The sequence below is a fragment of the Periophthalmus magnuspinnatus genome, chromosome 1 (assembly GCF_009829125.3).
Source record: "Periophthalmus magnuspinnatus isolate fPerMag1 chromosome 1, fPerMag1.2.pri, whole genome shotgun sequence".
Lineage (NCBI taxonomy): Eukaryota > Metazoa > Chordata > Actinopteri > Gobiiformes > Gobiidae > Periophthalmus > Periophthalmus magnuspinnatus.
In genome coordinates, this window is record NC_047126.1 from 9,680,879 (window position 1) to 9,695,824 (window position 14,946).

The 14,946-nt window shown below is 41.3% G+C and overlaps 1 protein-coding gene across 1 annotated transcript in view; it reads left to right on the forward strand.

The window, feature by feature from the left end:
• The window catches only part of LOC117377801 (zeta-sarcoglycan), a 150,800-nt gene that overhangs the window by 88,044 nt on the left and 47,810 nt on the right, over positions 1–14,946 (forward strand). Inside the window, exons 5-6 of the mRNA XM_055221863.1 lie at positions 3,946–4,068; positions 7,566–7,638. Coding sequence (XP_055077838.1) covers positions 3,946–4,068; positions 7,566–7,638 — 196 coding nt within the window. The remainder of the gene's footprint in view (positions 1–3,945; positions 4,069–7,565; positions 7,639–14,946) is intronic.

Here is a 14,946-nt window from a genome sequence, read left to right on the forward strand (position 1 = left end):
TTTATACACTTTTCTCAGACAGAGATTAACATTTTCTCACATTTCTCTCTTGTTTAAACACTCTCAAAGTTCAAACATTTGTAGGCGCCTTTGTCGGTGCAGAACGTTTCATCGACATTGTGAGTATAGTCGGGAGAAAACTTGCAAACATACAGCACTTCAGAGTCACACTGCGATCCAACATTTATGTAAAATTGTCTGAATGCATTCTGTACTGTACAGGAGACACGGCACGGAGGAGACTGATGGACAATGGTCTACAGTCCAACAGCCAATCAGGACGCAGAACACAATGCACGTTCAGACGCTGTAAAAAAAAAAAAGGCATGTAAAAATTGCACTAAAAATTCCACCAAACAGTGAGACCGCGAAAAGTGAACTGCGTTACAGTGAGGGACCACTGTATTTTTGTTTTCTCAAAGCCGAAGCTTGAACTTGAAAACTTTAGTCAGGATGTTACCACAAATATTGTAAAAATAACCCCTCAAATAATATGAAAAGTAGTTTTTACTTTTCAGTCTAGTTCAAAAAGTAGAAAGTACAGATACCTGCTCCCAAATGTAGCAAAAGAAAAGTAAAAATACCCATTGAAAATTTACTTAAGTACAGTACTTTACCACTTGTACTTCGTTACCTTCCACCACTGAATATATTCAAGTTTCCTATTTGAACAGCAATACTACTTCCTTTTCTTGTAGTGTAGCTGGGCCTTTTAGTCTGTGATCAGTCACACATGGTCGTGATTTTCTCAAAACAACAAAAGCAAATCACTACCCAAAACATGACCTTGAATCTAAGTCGTTGGTTCACTATGTCCTCATTTTCATTTGGCACAACCTGACACCTTTCTGTTTTTTTAGCACTGTTGTAAAAGACTTTATTAATCTCTAAACGGCCCCACAGAGAGCGAAAGCAGATCCTGTCGGGGAGAGATTATTGAAATCACTGAATCAATTAACACGTGTGCTTAATGAGGAGCGCGGCTGGTTTTGGTGATGGTGAAATGACTGTGGCTCTGGTGGAGAGAAGGCGATCACAGGTGACAGATCAAACACAGCATAATCAGGGTTAACACGAGAGCTCCGAGGGCACACTTAAACTGACACCACCATTTAAGCTTTCACAAAGAATGAACGGGTCATTATTTCCTCACCCAGCTCAATGTGGACTTTGTGTTTTTTGACTGAACATATAAAATTAATTTCACATTGCCATTTGACAGTTTAACTCCATCCAATAGTTTGAAAAGGCGCTGATGTAAAATTGTGACAATACTAGATGTAATTTGGTAAAAGGGACAGAGTTGGTCATTTTGACATTAACAAATTGATTTTCTAAGACATTTTCATTTAAACCAAATGCAAACCTTCATGTTATTTTTACCGTTTTTGTTAAGCTATTTGCATATCACATTTGAGTTTGATTCAGTCCTGAAAACGTTGCAGAATAGGTCTGATTTGAGTCAAAGTTCAGTCACCTCAGACTTTTCCGAGCTTATTAAAGCCGTTTCCTTCTCACCCTCTTGAAGTTATATTTGGAGTGATTCGTGCATGTTCGAGCAATCTTTATTCGCTTATTTTCAGGACGGCATATTGCTGATCAGTGTTTGTTTTAACCGTGTTATGGTCGTCTTTACCCTAAATCTTTATTTGTATTGTTAGGGATCTCTTTAACCCAACCTTCGTAATACCATCTGTTGTTAGGCTCGGGTGTATCTCTTGTTTGTTGTGTCCAGCGGCCTCGAGCCACTTGGACTAGACTAAGCTGGTACGATTGTTTTGATGGTATAAATACACTGTATGTTCAGACTTTTTGATCCAAGACAACTTCTCCGTTATTTTTTAAAATATTTTTTAGGTTTTTACTATTAGAAATTCCACAACAACCGCCACTGCTACACGCCCACTGCTCTGTACTTACTTCGTTCTCCAATTTAATTTTCTTAATCGATGATACACATAGGATTCGACAGCATTGCATAGTACAATTGGTACACTGTACTCGCTACTCATTGTAATGTTCTACAGCTATCCATAGGGTTAGGGACCGACAACTTGACGGCTCTTTGTTGCGATGAAGTTTTCGGCAACGCCATTTGGCAGTACAGTTTTCTAACCCAGAAAACAGCGGGAATGTTTCTTTTATTAAGTTGTTTTAGATGAATATTGCAATTTACAATGTGCTAATTAAAACATAATGACCCACACCATAGATTGTAGCTATATAGCAGACACAAGCACAATGGGTCTTGTTTAAGGTGGAATAGTGCTAGAAAATATTTATTATATTTTGACATGTCTTGTATTTTTTAAGTTGTTATTAAGTCGTTTTAGAACAATATTGTAATTTATAATGTCCAAAATATAAAATAAAGATCCACAGGTGCCATCGATTATAAATATATAGCAAACAAAAGCATATCGCGTCTTTTTAAGAGGACACGTGACAGGAAAAGTCCACCAAAACAGTGTTAGAAAAGTGTTTGTCTGATACATGACACAGCTCATCTTTTGTTTAATTCATGGCACTATTTCTCTATTTTCTCTATGTGTGCGTCTTTAAGCAGAGCTCTCATCTGGATCACATTGTTTTGCCACAAACAGACACTCCAAAGCAGCAGAGACAGACACACTTCAGCTCTCTTCAGGATGAGACAGACTGGAGTGCTTCTCTCTGTGTGCTGCTGATGGAGAGAGAGAGGATTAAGACAGCGATAGGGGGGATAAAGACAATGAGATCCAGATGAGCGTAAAGACTTAATCCCAGACTGAAGACGGCTAATAAAGTCAGATTATGACTGACAGGGCTCTCCAGGATGACACTCAAAAAAAGGCCTCGCCATCCATACACCCAGGGGCCCATGGGTAATTCAATAGTTAGTTTGAAATCTGTGGCACCAAAAGTGAGGATATAAAGGGCAGTTATTGTAACCTGTCAAGTCAAAGGCTATGTTTACGCTGCAGGGAATTGCAGCCCAATCTGACATTTGAAGTAAGGTTTTTTAAAGTATATTCGACATTTGAGCACAGTGTTTGAAAATTTACTTTCATTTGGAAAAATAATATTGAGGCATGAGGAGCTTTATTGCGAGTGTGATGATACGGTCACCAACACAGTCTGTCTGTATGGAAACTGCATGTCTATATATAGCACAACATACTACGATCATAGACTGTATATATATATAAATGGAGATTGCTAACTCATTTTGGTCTTAAGATGTTCGTATTAACTCAGTCTCCGTGTCCCTGGTTGTTTTTATGTCAATATTTTGTCCGTAAATCAAGATATGAACATTAATAATGGACCAATCAGGTGCCTTCTTTACCCAACGTCGCGTCTGCAAGCCTTAGTAACAGGTTTGATTGACAGCTAGTGCATTTCGTTGCTAAGTAAACCCCAGTAAGTCATTTTGGTCTTAAAATGTTCGTAATAACCTGCTCAACATTTTTTGTTTCACTAATGTGTCTGTAAATCAAGATAGCAGTGCGGGCAGAAAGGGGCGTTACCTTCAACAGCTTCGCTCCGGATTGGCTCTTTGGTTGCTATGATACTCGTGGAATTTGCCCCTGTAACCGCTAGCTTCGATGAGCTCCATTTGACTAAAGCTGATGCTATGGGTGACGTCACACTCACTTAGTCCACTTCTTTACACGGTCTATGGCTGCGATCAACTGTTTCTGAATCAAAATCTTATCAAATGCATAAGAATGTGAATTACTCAGTGAATGTTTTGTTACGTCTTTTCATAAAGGGAAAATAAATGCATTAGTTTAGCAGCCCATATTTCTTCTCTCAAACACTATTGCCTTTAAGCCTCAAAATATGAATCGCAGTCCATACATTGCATCTAATCTCAATACTTGCCAGAGAAATTGCGGCATTTTTATTCTGCATGGTGCTGTAGAGCGTATGATTTGAATAGTATATTTGTTTGTTTCCCAGGGTCAGAGATGGTGGAAGCGCAGTGTCAGAGGTTTGAAGTGAGAAGCGCTGATGGAGAAAGAGTGCTGTTCTCTGCGGATGAAGAGGAAATCAGCATCGGCACGGAGAAGCTACGAGTCACAGGTAAACACTTTTTTTTTTAAGATTATGAAACTGCTCCGTTGTTTTCTGTGCCTTCTTTATAAACACTCCTCAGATAAGACTTAATCTGGGGTGAGACTGACAAAAACTGGTGACATATGAGAGGTTGAGCTAAAAAGGTGATGACTTTCCTTAACCTTTAAAGCAGGAGTGTCCGAACTTTTCTCATTAAGGGCCACATATAAAAACACAAAGCTGAGAGTCGACTGAGGGTCATAGACTGGTCGCCAATACAGTGAATACTTCAAGTCTGTGTGTTTATTACAAGTTAGGCTGAACCACTAGACCTTTATTCATGCTTACAACCTCAATGGGACAATATTTGAGATGGGCAGCAAGTAGATTTTCAGAAATGTACAGGAAAAAGTACAGTTTGAGGTAATATGGGCCAAGAAAAATTGGTCTGAGGGCCGGATTTAGCCCCTGAGCCACAGTTTGGGCACACCTGTTTTAAAGTGACAGATTAGAATACTCACAATTTTTACCACTTAACTGATTCAAACTGTAATAAATACTTAGCACAGATACTATCTCGACAAACCAAGTCAGAATTAGAAAAACATGAAAGGTAACAGCATTATAACCAAACTTTCAGTTCACAAGAGTCAGTTTTGCGTAATATCTGACCTTTAACGTTGCATGATTCCGACTTGTCCTTCTTTTTGCCTTAGCTAACCTGTCTTTGCCGCATTATTGGCTGTATGGAGATATTGTGACTAAAGTGGTGCTATGCCGTTCCATTAGCTGCAGTGCTGAGTGTGCAGCCTGTACAGCACTGTCTCAGCTGGAGCCTGGACCGGAGCTCATCCCAAACATCTGCTCTGGGCTACAGACTAAGAGCCGCTCAACAACAGGGGCTAAATACTGCTATTAGCCCGAACTGGTGCAGGCTATCAACACTGCTGTATACACAAACAGTGCAGGAAAAAAGGCTCACTGTGTAACTTTACCTTGAAAGTAGCACGCAGTATGGGCTTAAACTTATCTGTGATGCGGTTTTTATTCAGTTACCCATGATCTGTAACCAGGTGCTCAATTTTGTTACTAAAAAGTACAGATACTGGTGCAAAAAATATGTCACATGAAAGAATCTATTTAAGTAAAAGTATTTCATGCAGATTTTGAGGACTTCTGGAGACAAGCAGGGGACGTACTCTACTGCAGAAAAGTTCCACAGTCTCTCTTAAGAACGTCAAAACATCCAGTTTAATTAAAAGTGTTTCAAACTCAGTGACATGGGAGATTTGATCAGAAACACCTTTCACAGTTTATAAAGTCTCACGTCCAGTTAATTTCTTCCGCTGAGTTAAATATCGCAGCGTCCGGTGTGTTTTTGTTCTACGTGAGTGTTGTGCTGCATCTCTGACCACAGCTGTCACATGCATCTTAAGTGACTGCTGCTTTTAAACTAACACTGTTTTATTCCCCTCTTCCACCTCTCTCTCCTCTCTCCCCCTTGTTCTTTTCTCTTCTCTTTCCCTCTGTCTCCCATATGTCTCTCTCTTATCTTTCTCCCTGCATCTCTGTTCTACTATTTGTTCTATGCCCTCTTCTTTCATCCATGTCTCCTTCTCTTCCCTCTGTCTCATCTCTCACTCTGTTCATTCTCTACCTCCAACTTCCTCCTCCATGTCTCCTTCTTCTTTCTCTGTCTGTTGCTGTCTTCTCTGACTTTTTACCCTCTTTATCTTTCTTTTATCATTTCTCTATATTTTTCTCCCATGTCTCCCTCTCTCTGTCATTTCTTTCTATTCTCTCTCTACCCCCTTCTCTTTCCTTCATGTCTCTCCCATCTCTCTCTGCCTTTTACTCTATTCTTTTTATTTCTCCCATACTTCTATTTCTCTTTCTCTTTTATCCCCTCTTTTTCTCTTATCTCCATCTCTTCTCTCCTATCTCTCTCCTCTCCCTCTCTCATCTCTCTGTCTCTCACCCTCTCCCTGTCTTCTCTTCCATCTTTCTCCATCCTCTCTTACGCTCTTCTTTCCCAACTCTCTCTTCTCTCCCGCCTGCCTCTTCTTTTTCTCTCTCTCCTCTCCCTGTCTTATCCCCCATCTCTTTCTCTATCCCCTCTTACTCTCTTCTCTCCCATCTCTGTTTCTCTCCCTCTCTCCATCTCTCTTCTTTTTCTCTCTGTCCTCTCCCCATCTTATCTCCCTCTCTCCTCTCCCCCTCTTCTGTCCAATCTCTCCCTCTCTTCTCTCCTGTCTCTCTCTTTTTCTCCCTGTCCTCTCCCTCTCTTCTCTCCATCTGTTTCTCTCTTTTCTCTCCCTCTCTCCTCTCCCTCTCTTCTCTCCATCTCTATTTCTCTTTCGTCTCTCATCTCTCCCTCTCTCCTCTCCCCTCCCCCTCTTCTGTCCAATCTCTACCTCTCTTCTCTCCTGATTCTCTCTCTTTTTCTGTCTCTCCTCTCCCTCTCTTCTCTCCTGTCTCCCTCTTCTTCTCTCTGTCCTCCCCCTCTCTCCTCTCCCACTCTTCCCCTCCATCTCCCTCTTCTTCTCTCTGTCCTCTCCCTCTCTCCTCTCCCACTCTTCCCCTCCATCTCCCTCTTCTCTTTTCTCTCTGTCCTCTCCCTGTCTTCTCTCCCATCTCTCTGTCCTCTCCCTGTCTTCTCTCCCGTCTCCCTCTTCTCTTCTCTCTGTCCTCTCCCTCTCTTCTCTCCCATCTCCCTCTTCTCTCTTTCTCTCCATCCTCCTCTTGTCTTCTCTCTCATCTCTCCCTCTCTCCTCCTCTCTCTTCTCTTGCGTCTCCTTCTTCTCTTTTCTCTCGGTCCTCTCCCTGTTTTCTCTCTCATCGCTCTATTCTCTCCTCTCTTCCCCCTCTTTTCTCTCCCGTCTCCCTCTTCTCTTGTTCTCTCCGTCCTCTACCTGTCTTCTCTCCCTCTCTCCTCCCCCTCTCTTCTGTCCCATCTCCCTCTTCTCTTTTTCTCTCCGTCCTCTCCTTTTTCTTCTGTCCATCTCTGTTTCTCTCTTCTCTCCCTCTCTCCTCCCCCTCTCTTTTCTCCCGTCTCCCTCTTCTCTTGTTCTCTCCGTCCTCTCCCTGTCTTCTGTCCATCTCTCTTTTTCTCTCTCTTCTCTCTCCTCTCCCATCTCCCTCTTCTCTTTTCTCTCTGTCCTCTTCCTGTCTCTTCTCCCCCCTTCTCTCCCATCTCCCTCTTCTTCTCTCTGTCCTCTCTCCTCTCTCTCTCTCCTATCTCCCTCTTCTCTCATCTCTCCGTCCTCTACCTGTCTTCTCTCCCTCTCTCCTCCCCCTCTCTTCTGTCCCGTCTCTCTCTTCTCTCATCTCTCCGTCCTCTACCTGTCTTCTCTCCCTCTCTCCTCCCCCTCTCTTCTGTCCCGTCTCTCTCTTCTCTTTTTCTCTCTGTCCTCTCCCTGTCTTCTGTCCATCTCTCTGTTTCTCTCTGTCCTCTCTCTCTCCTCTCCCATCTCCCTCTTCTCTCATCTCTCCGTCCTCTCCCTGTCTTCTCTCCCTCTCTCCAGGGAATGAAGGAGTAGTGTTCAGTCATTCAGTGGAGACGTCACATGTTCGAGCCGAGCCGTTTCAGGATCTAAAGTGAGTCGTTTGGATTCTCTCTGCACTTTTGAAACGTCTCTAATGTGTTTTTTGCACTTGGGCATGTGCTGCTGCCACACCACGCCGTCTGGCACGTTGGTTCACTTTACAAGCTGTTGTGAATATTGTAGCCTTGCTCGAATATTTATGAGTTTTATGTTCTCATAAATAATAGTCTCAGAAACAGAACCACTGAAAACATTTTGGGTTGAAAGTTGTAAGTGAAAAGTTTAAGTGGCAGAGTGTGGTAGAACGCATCATGTCGGCACATACCCATTTCCCGGTTAGCAAAAGCCGGGTGCTGGTGATTGGCGGCTCTGACAGGAAGAACAGGGGCCTCCGGGCAGCAGGGGGCGCAAGGGGTCAAGGTTCAAACTTTGACAAGAACAGCCCTCCTTTGGTACCTGAACTTAAGGTGGAAATGTCCATTTATCAGCGTGTTTTTTGGCCAATAAACTTCTGGACAACTGAGTAAAAGTTCCACCTGCCACCAGCCTGTCTCCATGGAGATGTTACTGCTTTGCCTGGAATGTTCCACCGTATTGTATAATTTAAATTATCTGTCTCCAAGGTGACAAGCAGGTAGTGGCAGAAGAAGCACTCAGTTTTGTTACTGCAAAAAATACCAAGTAAAAGTATCACATGAAAAGATCTACTTAAGCAAAAGTATTAAATTATCTGTTTAAAAAGAGGAAAACATGGAGGTATTTCACACAGATTTTGAGGTTCAAACTATGTGTTGAAAATAAACCTCTCAGGCTTTACAGCAGGTGTCAAACAATAATAAAAAAAGTACTTTTACTCTTCAGTCCAGTTTAAAAATGTAGTGGAGTAGAAAGTACAGATACCTGCTCTGAAATGTAGTAAAGTAAAAGTAAAAAGTATCCACTTAAAAATTGACTTAAGTAAAATACAGAAACCTAAAAATTGTATATAAGCGCAGTACTTTATTACTTTTACTTCATTACGTCCCACCACTGCAAGCAGGTGACGCCACTATGTCAAATTACTGGTCACATCTGTGGAGAGGCAAGTCCACTCACAGTCCATTTTTAATTTTTTAACAATAAAAATGTGTCATGTCATGGTACTGTTAAAGATAAAATTCCAGGCAATCCCCCCCCCCCCCTAATAGTTCAAAATATTCTCTTGTGTATTTGTATTCGTCACTACACAGACCTTTGCAGTGCTAACATACTGGAGGTTCAAACACATTTTAACTTCATAACTAAACCCATCGAGTTATTGTGCGGCTCAGGGATTTCACTCTGACATTTTATTTGTTGTAAATATCAGAGAAAATGAGCATTTTAACTGTGGCCAACGTGTCAATATGAGCTAATCAATGCGTAATGAAAGGATTTAGTTTCACCTAATGCCACTCCAGCACCACCCTCAGTCTGTTCCCTCCTTTTATGATTCATATTGACACAAAGAGCTATTAATTGTGTTTATTTCCCCGCACGGAGTTGCTTACAAATGTCACATTTTGCTTGCTCGGTTGGGTTTGTAATTAAGAATTTCTGCGATGACAGCAGAACAATATTGGATAATAAATTCAACTTCATTTTAATATTGCATATACTGTATTTAAGAAAAGCTCATTTAGTGCAGATACATGGAGCCAGACTGCAGAAGAAAAATACTTCTCAGTCAGCTGGACAAAAGTAGTGCAGTTCAATACACCTGGCTAACAAACAGAAACTCCATACAAATAGGTGGGTTGGTTTCAGTCTGCACCAGCAATCCACCAGAACTGAAGACGCCTCTTGGATGAGCAGCCAAACGTCTTCACTGTAAAACTTTTGTCCTGTTGACAGAATTGAATTTTTCTTTTGCTATGGTTCATACCTGGATGGCTGAGGGATTACACAGGCACATAGCAAATTTCTTTCATTCTGTCTCCTTATTCACGAAAATCCAGCTGACAAAACTGAATCCAAATGATCCTGTAGAACCTTGCTACAGTTACTTTTTTTCCTCATCTCCAAACACCGTCTTGATGATTTAGTTCATTCACATTGAGCCGTGTGCTACGTGTCTTTTGTCGGAGCTGTCACATTTGGTCTGGCACTCATCCTCCGCTCCTCTCGTCCTAATGCCCTCCTCTAGTGCCGATATGAAAAGCAGAGTGTTATGCAGTGAAGGTAAATGGGACATGTAATGACAGGGCTAAAGTCCATTAAAGCTAATGATCTATCTTTCTCTTCAACACCCAGTGAAAAGTAAGAAAGAAGGAAACAGGATGCATAGGAATCGATACACTTTATTCTTACGTTTTGCTCTTTAACTGTGGAAACAAAGCTTTAAAACATCAGGGCTCATTTTAGGGTCTTTATGGTGATGGGCTGGGCGTGAGCAAGATGCCAAACATTTTGAGCATGGTTAACTTTTTTTATATTGTACCTAAATTACCCCTAGAAAGTGAGACTTACTCAGAGCATGTCAGAGAGTAGGAGTCAGCCTCAGTAGGGCTGGCAAAAAATCGATTAATCAAATTTGAAGTTCAGATTTCAATTTGTTTGGAAGAAAATCTATTTTGATTTCCTCCACTCTTTTGCATTGGAAATTGCATTGAAAATGCAAGAAAGGCTGCTCACTGCAGTGACAGAGCAGAGTTTAGCACAGGGCCATAGGGTAGTGCTGACTGCTTTAAAATCAGTGATGTTAAATTAAATGTTGGGGCTGCATGTTTAATGCAATAGCCTGTTTTATCTCATTCATAAAAGATTTCCAGAATGGCCAATGGGTTAAATATGCTCACTGAATACAATCTTTTCAAAAATCAAATCGAATTTTTGGAGAAAAAAGTTATTTTCAAGCAAAGTCGCCCAGGCCCGTGATTAATAATAATCTAACTTCAGATTTTCAGAACACAGCCTCAGTCATTTAATTTCATATGCCCACTACCCCATCTCTTCACACCTCACTATCTGACATGTGCTAGAAAGTCATCAATATTTCCCTGGATCCAGAATCCACACTTCTTCAATACTTTACGGAGATGTGAGTCTGGTCAGTGGTGAATCTCCCTGTTTTCAGATGGGTGTGATTGACAGGTGGATTATACCGGGTGTATACTACCTGCTGGATGGCACGTACTCGGAGCTGGTACAGCATGTACTGTGAGCAGGTACGGCAGTATGTTCACTCGCCTCCCCGGAAGCCATGCTCCACCAAGGTCAGCGTGGCAGGGTGCAGAGGTCAGCGTGGCAGGGTGCAGAGGTCAGCGTGGCAGGGTGCAGAGGTCAGCGTGGCAGGGTGCAGAGGTCAGCGTGGCAGGGTGCAGAGGTCAGCGTGGCAGGGTGTAGAGGTCAGCGTGGCAGGGTGCAGAGGTCAGCGTGGCAGGGTGCAGAGGTCAGCGTGGTAAAGTGCATTGATTGTAAAGACTTTCTAAGTCTTGTGGGACCTGCAGTCAGTGTACACCTGTCCAGGGACACACATGGTCCGTCCATATCAAAACAAATATGGCTGCTTACTAGGAAAAAAAAATCACAAGGAATTTCGATAGAATAAATGAGCAAAGTACTACATGTCGTTTTATGTGTAAATGATAGATGACCAATGAGCTCCTTTGTCACATGCGTCACTGACCAAACCAGACTGATATCCATCTGTATAAAACACACAGATGTATCATTCTGGATTTGCCAGGCAAATCAATACTTAGAGCTTTGATTAATTCAGTGCATTCAACTGTTTCTCTCTGAAGGTTTTGAAAATCCCCAGTGATGGTGTGATTGACAGCTTGCTGTTTTAGGGCCTGTGCCAATGATCCTCAAGTGTGTGTTCTTCTCTGCTGAATTGGTCCCTTAATAAACACAACCAGCAAGTATAGACGCATATTACCCAACTGTTTTTCTACAGTAGCAATAAAGAGTTTAAAGTATTTATACCACACAAAAAAACAACCATTTCTGGTAACTACAGCCCGATCAATAGATTGGTTGCCTGATATTATCGGCCGATATCGGCCAAACTTTTGCTAATGTGGGCCAAAAGTCCATGGGCATTTTATACCACTTTATAAAGCTTACACTTTATTTCAGCTATTTCATCAAATATGCAGACAAGTTAATGCCCTAATGTGTGGCTCCACATCAATATTTATCAGTTGAGTAGTTTTTTTGTGTATCTGTGACTTCGTACTGCACCTGAATGCATCGCAGAGTCATGTGCTCCTGTTTACATCAGTGTGCTCTGTTATTCTAACCATTCATGTCTGTGACTGAAGGGCAGGGCTGGATTCAACACGCTCTGAACTAAGCGACTAACCCTAAAAGAAAAGTGTACTTATTTTTTGTGTCTTCATTGTATTTATCTTCAGCGTGAAGAAGAGAGAGGACTGTTGCCATGGACAGTCATCGTTTTGAGTCGGAACTAAAAGAATTCATATCTGTGAAGACTTGAGATCTGAGAGGTGCCTATCTGTGTTCGTTTTGATGCTTCTTTTCTTTTATGCGCATTGGTTTAGAGCTTAGCTACTGTAAGCTACCACATGAAGCTATGGGAATAATGGTAAATGACTAGTCGAGTGGGAAATTGCACATGAACGGCCCCTCATGCTGTATTTTCTACTGGAGAACAGGGAAATCATTTTGAAGCCTGAGCTGCTGAGATGGAAATAACCTTTGACCTCACATGGCACCATGGCGGACAGGAGAGAATGAAGAACATTTGTGATTTTACATCTGCTGGTTGTTTTTATGCCCACATAATAATGCAGCATTTACAAGTTTAATGTGTATTTATTTTTTCTTAGCATAATTGTATAAAATGTAGTTTCTGATTTCATTTTTCCTGAGTAATCTATAGGCTACTGTCTTATATGTGCATATGTATATTTGCCAAGAGAAAGTATATTTTTGAGATAGTTCATTTTGCTAAGACCACAAAAGCACATGAACAAAACAATACCTTCTCCATTGCACATGAGAACAGCATAAACACAGCCTGTTTCCTCTCATAGACCTACTGTAAAGTGACTATAGTGGCTCTAGTGCTGGTTCTGCATTTCTGTGTAAATGAGCTGGGAATAGAGGTGTGAATGTTTGGCATTTATATTATGCATATAATTAATGACCACTGTGGGCATGTATTTGGGTTATCCACTCTGATATTGTTCATTTGAATGGTATTGCTAGTGTGTTATTCAAAAATACTGTTTATATGCTGTCTTTGAATATGACTGTAAAGAAGCAGAAGACCAGTACAGCAGTTGAAGATTTACAGTGAATTTTGACATCACTAAATATATTGTTTTTTTATCAGCTAACCCCCAACACTCCTCATATATGTATCGTATCGGCCCCGAAAGATCCATATCAGTGGGGCCCTTGTGGTGAAATTCAAATACTTGAGCGGTCAGAATGTCAGTTGCTTCAGCAGATTTGTTATGATGAAATTGCACCCATTTAGCAGTTTAGTGATTCTGACCATTGTTTTTTGCTATACTTTACTTAACTTTTCAATGTGTCAGCAGATGCAGTCCTGGCACCATCTGCTGGCAATCTGTATGACCCCAAATATGCACTGGTTCACCAAGTAAAACCCTGTATTAAAAACGTATTCCCGAAGTTGCCATGGGCGCTGCTATCGTTATTCAGGCTGTATTATTTTGCATGGAGCTGCCAATTTAGTAGCATATACGGCAAAAGTGGGTGGGGCTGAATAAGGTCTTTCTTTCTTTATTCGTTATTTGTCAGGAATCATGTACAAATTCATTAATCTTAAAAAAGAAACAATGATTTGTACCAGATTTGGCTACCTCTACTTTCCATCTGCAGTCCCTGAGCAGGTGAACACACATTAAAATACACTTTTCATCACGATTACAGTAATAGATTAACAGTTTATCATTGACATTAGCTGTAAAATGTCACCGTGTCCAATACGTGATGTTTCCTACAGCCCATACAATTATTAAAGATCATTATGTGCAAGTTTTTACAGTTAAATAAAACAGCACAAATGAACCAGACTGATGTGGACAGACTTTTGATAATCTAAAATGTGCTTTTTCAAATTTTTAGTCAAATTATTAAGATCTACAGACACTTTCAGACTGTCTGGAGCTGATTCCACTGTCTGATGGTTTCAAAAGAAAAGGCCAACTGAGCAATACGAGCATATATTGGAAGCCCTCAAACTTCAGCGAACACATAATTTTGACTCTCACGTTGCAGCACAGGAGTGGTTTGCTCCAGCGCTAAAGAAACAAAACCCTCTCTGGCACCGTGGCGACCTGTATATACTCCAGTTGCATTTCCAAAGCTGCTGCCGTGCTAACCTCTAAAAGCCACGCGCTCACCGGCTTCTGGTCTGTTTTCTTCTCGTTCCTCAAACCGCTTTGCCTCCTTGGAGTGCACCAGGAGCACCCGCGAGGCAGACACAAAGACGCTCCGGCGGAAAAGTGCTGCGGCTGGCATCTTTGGAAGTATTATGGGCTCTGACAGTGAGTGACTAAAGAGCAGTACAGAAAGAGGTTAGGACTGACAATGTGCAGGCAGCCAACAACAACATACACCCACAATGCAAAGAGTGGAAGGAGCTGGGGGAAAGTTTGGCGCAGGGATGTACAGGTGCTAAAGAAAGCGGGTCGTCCGTGTGGCGAGGAGATCCTAAATGTTTCACAATAGTAGCAGGTATGGTTCCCAGATAGTGCGGTGCAGAGATAACACAGCTGCTTTCATTATCAGCGCAACGTGGAGCTGAAGTAGCAGTTTACTTCAAAACAACAAAACACTAAGAACTAAAAGTATAGTACAGGTCTCGTGTAGGGGTTTTGAGGAAGGTGTGTTATGTCCAAAATACACAAAATCACAAACAATAGAATGTTCCACGAGTCCACTGACGTCTCTATCGAAACTGTTTCTCTGTAAATAAACGTTTGACAGTACTCAGACTCAAAGATATTCTATAGTTAATGTCAGGGGCAGGCTTGATCCTCACACTGATTTAATTTCCTCAATTCTAGTAATTAAAAAGGGGAAAAAAGACATTTATTACAACACAAAATAATAGTTTCTGTAATATTATCATGTTGTCTCATACTAATTCTAATGTAAATCGATATAGATCATTTGAACTTATTCAGGAAAGGTCCAGCTCTGTCCTTTTTGCGTTGTTTGGTTTTTTTTTTCCTTGATCAGTATCCAAGTGTTCATTTTTCTGACCAGCTAGTCCCTCCATCCAACACACGAAACACAATCTCTCAAAAAATCCTCTATTTTCAGAACAAAATAAACTTCTTTTACCTGGAATAAATAAGAGTTTCGTGCTTCAATTCTTGATTCTGCAAAAGTCTGC